This window comes from Pagrus pagrus (assembly GCF_965226575.1).
Source record: "Pagrus pagrus genome assembly, chromosome: 2".
NCBI classification, from domain to species: Eukaryota; Metazoa; Chordata; class Actinopteri; order Spariformes; family Sparidae; genus Pagrus; species Pagrus pagrus.
In genome coordinates, this window is record NC_140186.1 from 17,725,521 (window position 1) to 17,742,108 (window position 16,588).

The 16,588-nt window shown below is 40.6% G+C and overlaps 4 protein-coding genes across 4 annotated transcripts; 2 read left to right on the top strand and 2 right to left on the bottom strand.

The window, feature by feature from the left end:
- Positions 1-952: 952 nt before the first annotated feature.
- Positions 953-2,904, top strand: LOC311269347 (uncharacterized protein). The gene is made up of 7 exons (XM_084373438.1): positions 953-1,086; positions 1,249-1,394; positions 1,514-1,575; positions 1,947-1,985; positions 2,130-2,237; positions 2,450-2,548; positions 2,672-2,904. The coding sequence occupies exons 1-7, from the start codon at positions 973-975 to the stop codon at positions 2,848-2,850; spliced, it is 747 nt and encodes a 248-aa protein (XP_084229564.1). The 5' UTR covers positions 953-972; the 3' UTR covers positions 2,851-2,904.
- A 1,390-nt stretch (positions 2,905-4,294) lies between these two features.
- On the bottom strand, positions 4,295-11,433 carry chic2 (cysteine-rich hydrophobic domain 2). Its single transcript, XM_084375540.1, has 6 exons — positions 11,110-11,433; positions 10,127-10,181; positions 9,269-9,424; positions 9,092-9,148; positions 8,950-9,009; positions 4,295-7,789 (listed from the first exon to the last, which is right to left on the bottom strand). The coding sequence occupies exons 1-6, from the start codon at positions 11,241-11,243 to the stop codon at positions 7,739-7,741; spliced, it is 513 nt and encodes a 170-aa protein (XP_084231666.1). The 5' UTR covers positions 11,244-11,433; the 3' UTR covers positions 4,295-7,738.
- A 551-nt stretch (positions 11,434-11,984) lies between these two features.
- rhbdd2 (rhomboid domain containing 2) lies at positions 11,985-13,796 on the top strand. Its single transcript, XM_084365221.1, has one exon. The coding sequence runs from the start codon at positions 12,256-12,258 to the stop codon at positions 13,357-13,359; it is 1,104 nt and encodes a 367-aa protein (XP_084221347.1). The 5' UTR covers positions 11,985-12,255; the 3' UTR covers positions 13,360-13,796.
- A 368-nt stretch (positions 13,797-14,164) lies between these two features.
- LOC311270647 (OCIA domain-containing protein 1) lies at positions 14,165-16,405 on the bottom strand. Its single transcript, XM_084375684.1, has 8 exons — positions 16,227-16,405; positions 15,935-16,013; positions 15,778-15,831; positions 15,634-15,681; positions 15,179-15,308; positions 14,946-15,091; positions 14,513-14,677; positions 14,165-14,376 (listed from the first exon to the last, which is right to left on the bottom strand). The coding sequence occupies exons 1-8, from the start codon at positions 16,278-16,280 to the stop codon at positions 14,342-14,344; spliced, it is 711 nt and encodes a 236-aa protein (XP_084231810.1). The 5' UTR covers positions 16,281-16,405; the 3' UTR covers positions 14,165-14,341.
- Positions 16,406-16,588: the final 183 nt, after the last annotated feature.

A 16,588-nucleotide genomic window follows, 5' to 3' on the forward strand; every position in this document is an offset into this window, starting at 1 on the left:
AATGACTGTCAATTTTTTTTTTAAAATACCAATGCAGAATGTAATACTTACACTGTCATGTTGTTAATTAAATACATGAGACATGGCAAATTAACAACAACAAAAACGTCAACAGCAACTAGATTTCCCTTTCTGTATGTTCTTACCTTTCTTTTTTTTCTTATTTTTGCCCCCTTAGCAGACCATATCAACACAACTGCCATGTTTCTCCTCTTACAGGGAAAGTGTCCTTTTTCTAAGGTGTTTTTTCTTTTAAATAAATAAATTCTTGTTTGAACACATCCTGTCCTGCCAACAGATATTGATTAAATCAAAATATCAGGTCAGGAGCTTGGTATTGCCCTTTGCTCTCCCCCTTGTTTTCCTGCTGCAGTGTTGAGCACTGTGTGGCCGCCGAGAGCTCATATTGAAACAGTTCACAATTCAAGATCAAATGAAAAGAACCAATTTCAGCACTCATAAAAAATTAAAAACCAAGTTTACTGAAAGCTGTGTAGACTGTCAATCAGTGAAACTGATGAATAACCTGAACCGACTGCTCACCTCATCATTTCACCTGCAACTGTCTCCAGAAAAATGTGTGCGCACTGAAGCGCCTGGTTTGTGCATGTACACATCATTTGTACATCCAACCCCTGGTTCGTCCACTTTAGGAACTGATTGATACAATTTGGCACATTTTTAATAGCTTAAAATGTGCCAACTAGCTATTGTTAGTAGAATATGGTCAAGTTATTGATCTTTACACTCTCTACACTAACACAAACATACTGATTTAGTGACCATACATGTCTGATGGCAATGCAATTTCCGAATAAAAGCCAATAAACTTTACTCTTTATCAACCTTTAGACCAGATTACAACACATGTGTAAACAACTCTGGACTCTGTCATTTCATGTGGGATGAGCCTCTGAACTTATATGCACCAGTATTAAGCTTGAAGCAAACACAATCATCAGGCGAGCCACGATGAGGTTTATTCACGTTGCTGTGGCCGTGCTCAGCCTCCTGTCCGTGGGACAGTCAGCTCCTGTGGCCAGCTGTGACAGTCTGATCCAAACTCTTGAAATCACAAGAGAGCAGGTAAGACGCCCTCATCTTACTTGCCGCCTGTCTCTCACAATCTCTCTTTCTTCTGTCAATGAGCTTCAAACTATAGTTTCCTTCATCTTCATAAAAACAAAACGTAATCCAATGTGTCCAATTGTCATTGTATGCCGCTCACAGAGACATCTCATGTTTCAGATGCTGGGCAAGTGGACGGTAGTGGCCGAAAGCTCAAGCAACCAAAAAGTTGAAGATTTGAAAAAGGATTTTCTTGAAAGCTACTGGATGAAAGTCACTGCTATTGACAATAGTGATGCTGTCGTTGTCATCAGCTCAGCAAAAACGTAAATTCAAATTTCAGAATTGTTTAAATTTTTTTGAGTCAAGTCCAATAATCAAGACCACCATGATTCAGATATGATCTCTTGTTCCTTGGCTGAATATTCTGGGTTTTGGTTCACAGGTTTGGCATTTGTTTCACGGCTGCCCTTAAGATGACTTTGGAAAATGGTACTTTCCAATTAGGTGAGAGATATCTTATCAGTATTAAGAAATTGTGCTGTGCAAACATTTTTTACTCGCACAAATATGAACTTTGTGTCCAGCAACAACACTTTATCTCTTTTGCAGTTCGTATTCAACTTTTTCAAAACCATTTTTATTCAAACCATTTAGGCCTCTTTATGCTATCACCTAAAGGGGCAAAACATGCCAATTTTTCAATCTTAATTTTTTTCTTTTGTCATGCTGGCAGGGGTAGGAGATTCCCCTTTGAAAATGATTAACAGACAAAGTGATGAACCTGATAATATCAGTATATTGTAGGTTTGAAGCGAGGAGGTTGAATTTTTTTGACGTCTACAAATCTAATGTCAGTTCTGACTTCTTTGTTACAGTACTGCCCAATGTGACACTGAGGCACACTCTCCAATCAGGTGAGTGGGTTAAAATATTAATGAAAGATGCTGCGCAAATATTTGGCAACATACCAGCACAAAGACATTTGAAATGTGTGTGTGTGTGTGTGTGTGTCTGTCTGTGTGTGTCTGTGTGTGCATGTGCGTGTGTTTGCTCTCCAGGGTCTGTACCTGAAATGAACTTCCTGAAAACTGACTGTTCGGACTGTCTGCTGTTTCAAGCACAACACTACGCATTCGGACGTAAACTCAGCGGTCTTCAGTTGCTGAGTAAGAAACTACTACTACTAATAATAATAACATCAAAGATACAGGAATAAAGAAGGACATTAAATCTTGACTTAGATCTAAGGGAGAGAGCAATTTAGTTACAGCGTAGATGCTGCTTTATATCACTTATCCTAATCCTATCCCATTCGTTATTAACTGTTTATACACGTGCAAATCATTCTTCAGATCCTTCTCTTTTTCTTGTCCCTCAGGTAAGAGAAGGACTGTGACTGATGATGAGATGGGGGACTTCAAGAAGCAGGCAGAATGTCTTAACCTACTACAGCCTTTTAGCTATAACCCAGAAGCAGGTATGGATACATTACATAACTGCATTGTTTTCTACTGTAAACAATGCAGTCGTTGCAGCTATTTTGCATTTTGTTACCTCGTCTCTAAAATTAATTAAATTAATTCACGTTTTCGTTTTACAGATCTCTGCACAGAGCCTCCCTCTGAAGACATAGAGAATTTAGATATGCCACGTGTGTACATCGATGGAGAGTATTTGGATTTTGCAAACTTCACAAGTGTAAATGATATTATGACCAGGAACGAAGGAGTAAAAAAATTCCTCAAAATGGTCCCTGACCTACAAACAAGACTGAACTAACTGTACACAGTCTGTGTCTGAGAGATTTCTGTCAATAAAACAGATACTAAATGATTCTGATGTGTAACTTTGGTTTCAGGTGATAGAAACATCCTCCCTCCACAGTATTCAAATAAACAAAAAAGTGGTTATCTGGCTTTAACACGAGCGTCTTCTGGACGGTAAAGCATAATGCTTCATCGTCAACATGAGTAAATACAGAATCAATCATTCTTGCCAGTGGTCTAGTTAGTTTATTTACCAGTACCAAGTTTGTAGCTCTTCTTGTTAAAATGAAATGTATTTGTGAAGCATTGGACTTGTTGAAGCAGAAAGTGGCACGTCATGATTATTAAGACTATGTACACAGTCACCAGATGGTGCAAAGTGAGGACCAGTGGATTTTAATGCTTTTAATGCAGAGACACAGGACGGATACCTAGCAACATTACTGAACACATCTGAAAATATATGCATAAATGTATATTGTAATAACAATACATGGTTTGAACAAAGTCCCATCGCACACCATCTGGGAACATCTGGGCTAAACTACATCTGCAAAAACAGTGGAGTGGTTTCGCAGGTTCCTTTATGTCCTCTCAGACGCCCTGGACTCAGCTCTAGGCAGGTAAAAGTAGAATCAAGTGCATCAAAAGCAACTGTAATTCTATGGTTGAACACAGGTTCAAAGGAGCATTCAGGAGTATTTAGTAGACAATTATGATTAACAATGGTAATAACCATAAAGCTGATAGCTGAAGTTGGTAACGAGTGAGACATCTCACTTCTTTGCTCAACTCTGTTGAGAGTTGCGCATGAGCAGTACCAATGACATTACAGTTACTTTTTGAATATATTTTACTTCAGACTCTCTTTCAAACTCAGCGCAGATTGAACAAAGTTTATAATAATAACAATAATAATAATAATAATAATAATTGTAATAATAATACGCATTTTCCTGAAATGTGCCATTCTGCATAAGTACAATCAACATTTGGTACCTGAAGTATATTTTGATGCTCATAATAACTTGTAACACAGTATTTCTACAAGAGCTGAGTACTTCATCCACCACTAATTATAAACTGGGTAGCATAATTGCTAAAGTACTAATCTAAAACTTTGTCTTCTTGTAATCCCATGACGCCTGACCAATCCTGGAGCTTGAATGCTTTGGAGAGGCGTGTCTTTGAGAGAATGTAGATGGGTTCCATTATAACGCACCACCCACAGGTTTCTGAAGAGCCAGAATGAAACTCAAAGTGGGTGGTAACGACTGACGCCATCTTGGCAGTAACTTCAGTGGAGTTGATGAAGCACCTAACGTGAATAATTTCAGGTTTAAAACAGCAAATCCAGTTTTACTCCACTTAGATATCCCGTGACCTCGAATGACTGACAATCTTCATTGAGACTTTACGTCAACAAGCAGAAATAAAAACGACAGTGACTTACAGAGGAGGATGCCCATAGCCTTGTTTATTGGTAGTTTATTACTGTACATACACCTGCTCATGAGTCATATGTACATATATCTTTCTCTCCCTCATACACACAAACACACATACACACACACACACACACAAAACACTCCAGATTATATAAAAAGGACTCATTTTCTGTGCAGGGTCCAATCACAGTCTGAGATCTACGAAGAACATTTGCATCTGCATCACCGTGCACATACTCACACACACACCACAAATATCTGCATATGGCCTTATGCCTTGATTAACACAGAACAGACCACAATCAAAATATATAGAAAAATGACTGATGATCCGATAGGCAACCCAGTGGTAATCAAGTGGATTTGGGTCTTTTAACGTATAAACCAACACAACATCTGAGCTTCGTGGGTCTGTGGAATATGTGCGTCCTTTACTATCCAAGTAGGAAGACCACAGAAAGATCAGTTGAATTTTTTAGGGACATTTGTCAATTTCAAAACAAACTCCAAATGCATCATTTTACAGTTATTCAAGTAATGTCAACTGTATGGTATGCTTGACCCCCTGGTGTAACTTTGGAACATACCTGACGGTGAATTTGTTGATGCTACATTTAGTTGTTTATCTAGTATAATCCCCTGAGTGTGACCCATACAATCACCAAGAGCTGAGTGACCTAAAACCAAGAGGATTTGTTCTCTCTCAGTCTCAGTATCTGGATGTTTTTATAAATCAAGATGTGTGCTGAGAGGGAAAAACTAAATCTATACCATATTCAAAAAGGGCCTTCTTTTTCTGTTCTGCCTGTTCTTCTACTTGCTAGCAAATGGCCGTAAGTTTAATTAAACTGAGATGTGCTTTGTGATGTGATTTATAACATGCAGACAGTTAAAAAAAAAAAAATAGTCTTGGGCCTTTATCAAGAAGCAGGATTGTTAGTTGGCTTGATAACTGATATAAACTGAGCCTTGGAACAGGTCTTTCACCTAAACCTGCATTAATTGACACATTATCACCTTAAAGCTGCAGTAAGTGATATTTTCCCATTAAAACAAGTGTAAAATAGCTCTATATTCTGACACTAATCACTGTTATAGCGTGTTTGGTCAGTAACCCATGTCTCCCCTCCCCCCACTCAAGCAGTGAAAGAGAAAAGATTTTTTCCGTCTCGCGTCTCACTTTATCCAATCAGGACAGAGAACTCCATAAAGAGGCAGTCCTGTCTGCTCGTGAAAACACAGAGAGCAGGATCCTCCTGTTTGCTGCTATGTCGTTGTGCCTTCATGTGGGGACGTAGAGCAGAGGAAGGGGATAGCTAACTGCAAAATGGACAGGAAGTTAGCTAAAATGGCGACGACCCTTACTGTAGCTTGAAGTTGATAATGGCAAACTTGCTAGCAAACAGTTGCCCATTTACACACACACACACACAGTAGACACAGGGCAACCCTTTTGTTCATTTTTGGCCAACCGAATAATGCAAGTCCAGAATTTACTTCCTTTTAGCTCCAACTAAACCTAAAAGGTAAAGCTGCAGGCCACACAACCAAAACAATGTGCTGAAAGACACTACAATGCATTATGTAAGAATTTTGGTTTTAAACATTTTTAAAAATGCACTAAAATTATCAACAGAATGTAAAGAAATAACAGTTCTGACATTATGTCAAAGACAGAGATATCTACTGAAGTTAGCATGCTAACCAACTAGCTCAAACCTGTCCTGTCTCGTAATACCACCGCAACCTCACCGTCTGGACCGCTAACTGAGGTAACTAGTTACCAGTCACTCTACTGATATGCTGTTTGGAGTGACCTTTTTTTGACATGTAGCCAATTCTTACATATTGCACCTTTAAGCCCACATGCCAGCATATTTTTACTCAGCACAGTTATCAAGCTAACTCCAGTAATCCCGCTTCATGATACAGAACCCCAGTATTAGCTAACAGTTACCTAATAAAGAAGACTTAACACTCTCGGTCACCCCAGAGCTATGAATGCAATGAGTCAGACTATAGTGAAAAACAGAGGAACCCTCTCATAAGAGCCACATCCTTAACTTGAACAGCCAATGTCAGCAGATAAGGAAGAGGGGCCATGTGATGGTGTTAAGGACACAGCCATTGTGTGCTTTAGTGTTGACACATGACCACAAAGACAAAAAAATGAAATTACCATGGCATACCTTTGCAAAAAAAACAACAACTGAGGCCTATTTCACGAATGCACATATTACATGTGCACTCTTGCTTTTATAAATAACTACAGCAAAAGTAACGAAGATTGGTAATGGCAAAAAGAAAAAGCGTCAAACAAAAGAACCCTGCTTTACAGAGTAAAGAGTATCTCTTCATGTCTGATTTGTCTCTTTTTTGCTTGGTTTTCTCTCTCTCTCTGACACACTCGCACACAAAACAGTGAACAGCTTTGCCAGCATTGACTGCCTCTCTCTCTCTCACCAAAACAGTGAACGTGTGATATTTTTTTTTAAAAAGAGAGAGAGAAGGGTTTTTTTTCCTCTTCATTACTAGTGGCCAGGTTACTTGTTCCACTGCAAATCAGATGCAGTTGCTCGGCAAGAAGCCCACACCCTGGACACATAACGATGAAAACAAATTGTTCCAGGTAAACTGTAGCGTTAAGACCCATTCATACTATGGAGATTACAGTCAGAGTGTGTGATTGTCATTGGGTTAGGGTGATGCACAGTAAAGTGTGCAGAGATATGAAAGGAGGCGAGGGGTTAAGGATGCCTTGTAGTTGAAAAGACGAGTGACATTATTGAGTTCCGTTGTTCTGGCTACTGGCCACAACATGTTCCTGTAAGACTTGTCGGCCCGCTGCGGACTTGATTTGGATGTAGGTTCCTTTGGAGTTCCATGTTATGGTGCCTCCTCAGCCTCCGGTAACGACCTAGAGCACCAAACCAACTGTTACAAAAGCACTGGGGTGTATTTTTTTTTTTCGTTGCAGGTGAAGTTGGCGGGGTGACGGTAGGTAACGTGTGAACGTGTTTGTTTTATCATGGTCTGACTGTGCCATGTGCTTCGGTTAGGGAACATACAAGTGACAATATTCCAGTTGTAGCTCACAGAATTCAATTTGAGAGTCCAGTCTCCAGCTCTAGGTCCAAAATCCATAATGCTGCACATGGCTGGTTCTCCCCTGACATCCCACAGGCTGGTGCTGCCGGTTAGCGTGGCTTTACAGTGTGCCAACTCGCCCGGAAGGTCATGGTTCAATGGTGAATTCACTCCAAAATCATGTGAGTGTCTAGATGCTGGATTTGTAAACAAGGGTGTAGAGAAAGTATGTGTTGGAGAACGTGGGAGGATCAATGCTACCCTGTAAACAAAAATATTGGGAGTATTTGGGGAAGGGTAGTTTATTCAGGAGCTTGACAGCCATTGTGGTGCAGCAGTGAAGGTTTAAGATCAGCCGCAGTCGGGCTAGTCCGGTCTGAAGATGGGGATCTTAGGTAAGAACTCTATTAGGATTACCTGCAGGGTGTAAGAGAAAAGACTGTTACTGACAGACAATAGAGACTTTTCGAGTGGCAGAGATTTTGCTGCAGTGCTTCTGCCAAAGTAGCAATTACTTTATAATCTCATGTCACATTGGGCCCAGGGGTGAAAGTGACTCATTACATCTACTCAAATTACTGTAATTAAGTCATTTTTTTGGGTACTTGCACTGATTGAGTGAAGAGTACAATTTTAATTAATGTCCAAACATTTCATCTGCAATGTTGTGCCTGCTATTGATTATGCATTAAACATTAACAGTTTAACAGTCATCAACAGACAAAACATTGATGTGTCAGGTATCACTCACAGATGTTTGACGTACAGTTTCATAAATTAATCTTTACATCGTGTGCTCTAGCGCAATGTAAGATAAGACTCAAGTTTTCTTCCTCATTTTCTGAATCTCTCCTGAAAGTTAGAACAGGCGACCAAATGAATCGCACCGTCACCTTGAAGAACCGTACGCATTTCTCTGGGTTTGAACATTGCTGGAAACATTTGGGGTAATGCAAGTACACACCTTAAAAAATATACAAGAAAGGGCCAGTCGTTTCTAGACGTTTTGATTCAGAAATGTCACATATTATATTCATTCACTGGTGCTCGCCATGTAATCTGACCGATCACTATATTCAAATTGAGGATTTTGTTCAAGGATTTTTGATTTATTTTAGGGTGATGACATCATAAAATATGATGATAGACATTCAAAGCTTTATTGGAAAAAACCCTCAATAGAAGTTGTGAATATAAGAAAAGAAGAGTAGTAGAAAAGAGAGTTAACTTATAAGGCCATCTTCAAACAAACACTAACACTTCCTCATTCATTCTTAATGAGACTACTACATTGACTCTGCAGGGGTCCTGATGCAGAGGGCCATGGCAGTCGACTACATTCAAGCACAAGTTTAATCATAGATGTTATGTGGGTTATTCTACTGTTAACCTTTCAAATGTTGCAATGGAGGATTACATGATTGCAGCCATGATGAATTTCCAGTTGTTAAATCGTTCTTCACAGTATTATGACATACCGTATAGGGTTTTGATCTCTGATAAGCCTTTAAAGTTGCTGATCAACTACTCAAACCAGACTTCCTGTGTTTTATCATCTCTCAACAGAAGATACTTACATATTCCATCATGTTGTTGGTTTCACACTTCCTTTTGCTTAGTCTCCAATGCAAACACAACTGCAAACAGAACGCAATAGAGATCAGACATTTTTATAGCATGTCCTAGATTCACTATTAATACACACATATCACTGCTTACCTTGTGGTAAAGTCTGCTGTTTTCCCACTCCAGGAGTTTCTCTATAGATCTTCTTGTCTGGAACGCAACATTGACATTAGATTAAGTTCTTTCCCCGACTCCCATAAAAATCAGCACAAATCCTTAGTTGATTTGGATTTACTAAGGTTGCAAATGCAACATGGATGAGTATCTCACCCTCTTGCTGAGGCAGATGACAGGCCACAAACTGAAGCCCAGTGTGCAGCAGCAGCAGAGGCAGCCACACAGGAGCCACCGCACATTCACTGGCAGCGTCTTTCTCAGGCAGCTGTTTACTCGGTTGATACTGGCTTTGAATTCCTCTGGTGCCACCTGAGGGAAGTGCACATACGAGGTTCATGTAATGCAGTAATGTCTAATGTTCTTAGATGGCAGGTTACAATGCTTTGATAGTGTTCACACCAACAATATCTGTGCCACAGGAATGTTATCTGTAGGGCTGTCACAATTCTACAAATCTGCGATTAGATTTGACTTTCAATTTTAAGGTCCCAGAGTAAACCATCTTCTCAAGTAAATCAATTAAGGATCTTTGGCACTGTTATCAGTTATGTTCAGTTCAGTTCATCCCCCAGGGTCAAACCCTCATCTCAAAGAAATCGATAAAGGGTCTTTGGAACATCCGACCCTTAAGGAGATACCTTCGAACTACCAGTAAGCTATCTTTGCTGCCTTTGAAGTTTTTTTTATTTTTTTGACACGTGTGCAAGTTGGTGCATGGGGTGGCTGGTGGAGCGGAATCACTGATACTGCCTTTAAATACAATGCCAACAATTTTTTATGATTTCAAATTGAAAGTGAGTCACCCCTAGTAATCTGTGATTGTATTGGTGATTACTTGAATGATAGCATCAAGACAACATACTGCACCACAAAATATTTCAACATTACTAAGATAAAATCAAGTATGCTGGCTGGTGGCTAGAATATAATGTAAATCTTGTGGTGACACAACTATGAGATGTCGTTTTGTCATAGTCAATATGTATAAATGTAAAACATCAAAACACTCACCTTTCCCGTAAGTGCTGATGGAAATTCTGATTCGAATTTGTTACTTAGCCCAAACCTGCGGGGGTGATGGAAAAAAGTAGACTGTTATACATAAGCAGACATGCACTCCATTAAAAATTATTAATTATCAACTTTACATTTCAGCCCCCCTGTGTGGCAACACTTTACTACACTTAGTCAAAGGTAAAACTGATGAACCCAGCAGGTATCAGGAGTTGAAGATAAACCTCCTGAGATGTACCATGTTGTTACTGAGGGAGCGCTCAGACACATTATTAATATTATAATAACAGATTGGAGGCAATCTGGTATGTTATATAATATATTTAAGCGATGTCAAAGATGATACATAATTGTGTTTGACACCCAAAACCTAAAGTATGTCCATGTACTTTTGTAAAAAAAAAAATCAAACTAATAGTGTACTATACAGAAGCATCCCAGTGTCAGTGTTTATCCTGGATTGCAGAGCCAAATGTGTGCAACTTGCAGTGCAACTTGAAGACGAAGCTACAATAAAATGCTGCTGCTGTCCTGCAGCTTTTTGTTTGCCTGACAGTGGCATTGCTGAGGTTACAATTCATTCACACGCAAGGGTTATCAAGTCAGCCAAATCTGATCTAATCAGAGTAGTCTGATAAAATCGTGATAAAATCCCGACACACTGGAGACAAATTAGGGAACAGACTGTCTTGTAAGTAGTTGACAGAGTGGCGTGTCACGTAATGCAGTAAATGCAGAGAAAGTACATATTTATTAGGTCATATAACCTTTAGCTAAAACGAAAGTTAAGTCTAATCAGCCACTCCTCGCCTGTTCATAGTTAGCCCGTTGCTAACTTAGTAGCTAGCTGGCTACGCTAGGTCACCAGCGGAGGCTAGCTTAACTAGCAGCCAGTTATCCACGAAGACCGCAGCTGCTAATCGTTTCACGGGGACGGTAACCTCCTCTCTCGGTGCCCGTAACTGTCGCTAGTTGCTTACACAGTGACGTGGCCGGACCCTCGCACCACCACCGGGTCCGGAGCGTACTTGAGGAGCTGCTCCTCCGCGGCCCTGTCCTCGTCCTCCTCTTCCTCCTCCTCCTCTTCGTAGATCTCATCAAAGTCCTCCATCATCGCACGACTCGGCCTCGCGCTTCCCGGGAGAGACACCGGGAGAGACACGATGCCGACTAACAGCGAAACCTCACCGAGAAAAGCGTACAGTGAGAACCGTGAAGACAGTCACGGAAATATCAGCCCGTCCCGGAGACGATCCAGTTCACATCGTTCAGCAAGCTCCGAAACAAAACATCAACATCCGCCGCAGTAACCATACGACACCGGAAGGGGGACAGACGTGCTTACGTCTGACTTTTTTTCTTTTTCCAAAAAGACAATTTACATTTTACAGAGGAGTGTTTATGTAACATCCACAATTTGTCAAGTTATTTACACTTAACTTGGAAATTGTGTAGTTTGTTTCTCTTACGTCAAGTACACTAATGTCAATGTATGTATGTATATGTTACATGTACGCTTGTTTATTATTTTATAGTCACTGTATACATGATAAAAGTATTCACCCACCCCCTTTTATTGCTTTTCTAAATGGAATCATCAAAATAAAGAAACCTCAAATTTTACTTCAGTACAGTACTTGAGTAAATGTAAGTTACTTCCTACATGCATGAAGCCCTGCACTAGTTTTGATTGAAGAAGAAGAAGAAGCTCGTTAAACCGGAAGTTGAGTTTTTTTTCTTCACATTACGACATGGACGTTGGCAAGAAGTTACATTTAGCCTTCCTTTAAATCCTACAAGCAGAGGATACCTGAGTCTCAATGTCCTCAGTCGCATATAGCTTACAAACTTCAATTTGCTACGCTGTTAAAGATAATTTCAGCAAAGAATATACCACTGGGCGTTAATACATGTCTTATTTTGAAAGGGTTGACCAGAAGTTCTCGTTTAGCGCTCAAGCTAGCCCGGTTTTACATGTAAACACTTCTGGGAGTTGCAATTAAATAGTAGTCGTGTAAGTACTCTGGTCAGTATTTTCTCAATGACTTAAAACCTTTTATTTATCCAAGTTAAGTTCTGTATCAACCCGAGAGGTTTACAGTCGACAACGGATACTTTGTCTGTACATGACAGTATCTTACTTCCTGTTCAGGAAGTGTGAAGACAATAAACCACAGTCGATTTTCACACAATGTGGTAAACTGTTTACTTTCGTTTATCTGTGGAGGACGTTACTTGGCAAGATGACACTAAGTGAGCACTTTAAAATAATCTTTCAGGTGTTTAAAGAAGTGGCTCCTGCCCCCACAAGCGGTATTGTAACCGTGACACTTTTATCGTGTGTTTTGTTTGGCATCCAAACATATTTCAACTTCATCCCGGGTGTCTTCAGCGTTGGCGCCTCTGTTTTTCAAAATGGAGACCTCCACAGACTTTTGACGTACCCTTTGTACAACAAAGACCCTGCTCAGCTTCTCCTGAGCATTACGACCCTGCTGTTTCTCGGTGGCAGCCTGGAGAAAGGTTTCGGCACTGTCCGTTTCCTATTCCTGTTCCTGCTGCTGTCGACCACCACAGGCTTGTTTTACAGCTTCGTGGATCTCATGCAGAGTGACAGCGACCACAGTCACGCCGAGGGGCTGCTTCCTGTGGCCCTGGCATGTGTGGCTGTGACTACCATGCACACAAAAATGACTAGAGGATTCCTGTGTGGAGTCAGTTTCCCCACCATGGCTCTCCCCTGGGTGTTACTCCTCATCACCACCGCCCTCATCCCTCACAGCGTGCTGCCCTGCAACATCATTGGCATCCTGGTTGGGTGGATGTATGGGAAAGGAAGGCTCTCTCTTGTGGACCTGACTGAGGCCAGGGCTGGTGTTCTTGAGAAGATGATGCCTTTCAGGTTGTTGAGGAGCATCAGCGGTGGTATGTTTGTACCTGCTTCCACAGAAGAGCGGAGGAAGACCCTCCTTCCACAAATCAATCCAACACCAGGGTCCTACCCAGTCCAGGCTTACGCTCCACTGTCCAGCATTAACGCTGCTGATCCCACAGCCAAGTTTTATGAAGGCTGGCAGAATTTGCCCAGCGCTCCTCTGTCCACTTCAACACCACCTCTCATTGCTCATGGACATGGCCCAGCACATAGCTTTGGACTAAGTCATGGACACAGTTCAGAGCAGAGTTCTGGACACAGCTGCAACCACAACCATAGTCATGGTCAACAATAGTTGTGGTTATTAATTTGATCGCTTTACAACATTCCATAAAAGGCTTCTTCTATCAGCCGTACTACTTTTTGTAGTTAAACACCTGTGGGCACCTGCAACATCTCTTGAGAATGGATTGTGTCATCTACAATGTGAAGAGCTTGGACACATTGTTAAAATGATTTTACAGTAGGCTTCAGAAGTATTTGTGGCGTGGTTTCCAGCCTGTATAAGGACATGATTTTTTTTTTTTTAATGTTAATGCTGGGTGACTTTTGTACATAAACTTTTTGTACCATTTCCCCTCCCTTTTTATATAAATGTTTACAAAGTCTTCAGACTAAAAACTCATTTACACATGAAGGGCTGTGTGCACATCCTGTACTATATTAAAACTGTACTTTTCATAGCAAGAAATTGAATAAATGCAATGATGCATTAAAGCTCCTGAAACTTGATTGATGAGCTTATGTCATAGTTAAGTGATCAAAGAAATAAAAAAAAAAAGTGCAATCAGGATCACAAAAAATATTCTTACAGAAGTACTTAAATATATTTAAAGACTGAAGTCTGTAAAGTGTAAAGTACTGAAATGTCCATTGATTTTTCTTTTCCATTCTTTTTGACACCGTTGATACTTAGTTATACTTACATTATGGTGTTATTAGTGAACACCCATGTGTTGAAACCAGAGTGAATGGACTATCTCGTGTGCATTCAAGTTTTGCTGTAATAGCGGTCAAATGTTGCTTCAATATTATTCTTCCTTTGTAAATTGAATTTTGTGTCAGTGAAAAGTTGAAAAAAAAGTACATTGAAATCAGTGTCAGAGAAAGCAAAGAGACGGATTTAATCATCATGTAGTTTGGTTTAACTGACTCACAACAAAGACATTTATCGATCAAACTCTTACAGCTCAGTCACACTGGAGCACTATGGTCACTGAGCTGCCCACTGTTCCACAGTGTCATTGATGCCTTACATCTTGATTTCAAATAGGGACTCATTCCTCCCAGGTGTCTCCATAAGCGTTCTTCACTGCAACATAAAGAGAGAAAGAGTTAGTCAGTCTTTTACATATTCAAATAAAGACAACAGATGTACCTGAAGATTAACCCCATCAACTGTTCCCAACCCCGCAAGTATTTAACACATCCTCGCAGTAGCAGCTCACTCTCTTTCTTGGGTCTTGTCGGCTCCTTCTCAGGTGATGGTTTGAGCAGCGTCTCAGACTTATGTGTTAGCGTGACCTCGTAGTTCTCTCTGTTCTTCGACCGCAAGTCTTCATAGAGGATGGCCTTCCTCCGGGGCTCATCGTCGTCCACATGTGACTCGACTGCTGATAGGCACAAGGAAAGGGACAAAGAGGGTTATCTAGGAACACTGACAGAAAAGTTACTTGATGACATAGGGTAGCAAGGGAAGGCAGTTTTATTTTTAAAGCATGTTTCATACAGGGGTATATTCAAGGTGCTGTACAGGGAAGTTAAAACAACTTAGCAGTGATGAGAAGCACATATCATAATAGGACATAATATCACCAGAAAGAGTTATTTCTGGCACCCCTAGTAAGCATAATGCCACTTTTGACTTTTTCTACAACTTACCTGGTGCACTGTAGTCATCTGATCTGCCCATTTGCATGACTGGCTCTGAATTGTAGCCTCTCTGGCCGGGGGTTCCTGCAGGTTGGAACATGGGGTCAAATGACAAGGTGTCTGGGTCACTCATCTCTGACTGAGCACCTTTGAAACTGCGGAGTAGAGAAGAAAAATGGTCAAGGGGTGGTTGGTCGATAAAAACATAGAGTATCACAATTAATTGTGTGTGTGGTGCTCACTTTTGTGGAGGCAGCCCTTGCCTCTGTCTGAGGGACTCTCCCAGAGGGGAGTTCGACAACCTCTTGAACTTCTCCTGGCACTCCTTCATGTACGTCATTTTCCCAAACAGGTAGCCAAAGAAGCCAGCAACTGGAGGGACAACCATACTCTAATAAATAATTACCCATACATGTGACACATTGCAAGGGACAGTTCATCCAAAATCAAAAACACTCCTTACCTGTAGGTATTTAGCCATATTGTTTTGGCGTGAGTTGCTAAACTGTCCCTTTAATACCCCAGTAACAATTATGTGACATCATTTTGGACTGGCAAAAGTACAGACATTTGCATCATTTCGTACAGTATTGTCTCTTGCACACTAATGATAACATATACAACATATATTAACTCTATTCAATTGTTGTGAGGCGGCGGAGTGTGTTATCTCTCAGCTTTACATTCATGAACTTACAGGCCAATTTGGGTATAGATCCAAACCTCGGAGACGCAGACAGAACCCCTGCAAATGTAAACAGCACAAGATCAATTTTAAACTCAAGGTGTGTTAATTTGATCTTTTTACAGATGTGTTGTCTACTATTATTCGTAGTGTTACCTTTGGAAACAAGGGCTTGAGTGACAACGATGCTGATCGCAGATAAGGGCACCGCTGTGGAAGAGAGCATGTTGATGTCAGACATCTTTACGCCTTTTTGATTTGATTTTAACATGACATCATTAATTTGACCTGAATACGACAGACATGAACTTACACCTGTACCAAAAGCTCTCATGGTTGCACTCCTGGAACGCTTTCCTCTCTTCATCTGTGGGGATGTAGTCTAATCCAGCCTGCAGTTCAACACAAATAGCACCAGCATTAACTTTAACATCCTTCACTTGATTCAAGACTTGTTGGCAAGCCTTACAGACAAACGAATGAGATTTAATCAGCAGACATCACCTCAAGGAGGCGGTTACTACCTACAGTTCATCCAAAGTTAACGCTAGCCAGCTAACACGTTAGCATCTTGTTTGATAAGGCGCGTGTATCGGTGTGTTTACCTGTCCTCCCGTTTGCTGTCGACCCTCCGTTAAATCTGTGGTGGCGGATGACATGTTGACGGCAATGTCGCTGCTAATTAAAGCTTTCAAAGCATGTGAAATAACAGACTTGAAGCCACTCGGCGGTCCGACTTCGTCTCTGTTTGGTACAATGTCATTGCTCCAGTAACACTGACGTGACCCGGAAATAATACAAAAAAAGTCATTTGTACGTTAGAAAAATGTTCTTCTTACTGCTCCAGTGAACAACCAGACACAGTAACAGGGCCAAGACATTTTCAGTCATACATTTCTGTTTTAGTGATGTACAAATCCTGAAATATTACATTAGTTAGATCAGAGCTTTAAACTTGAGCTTTTAT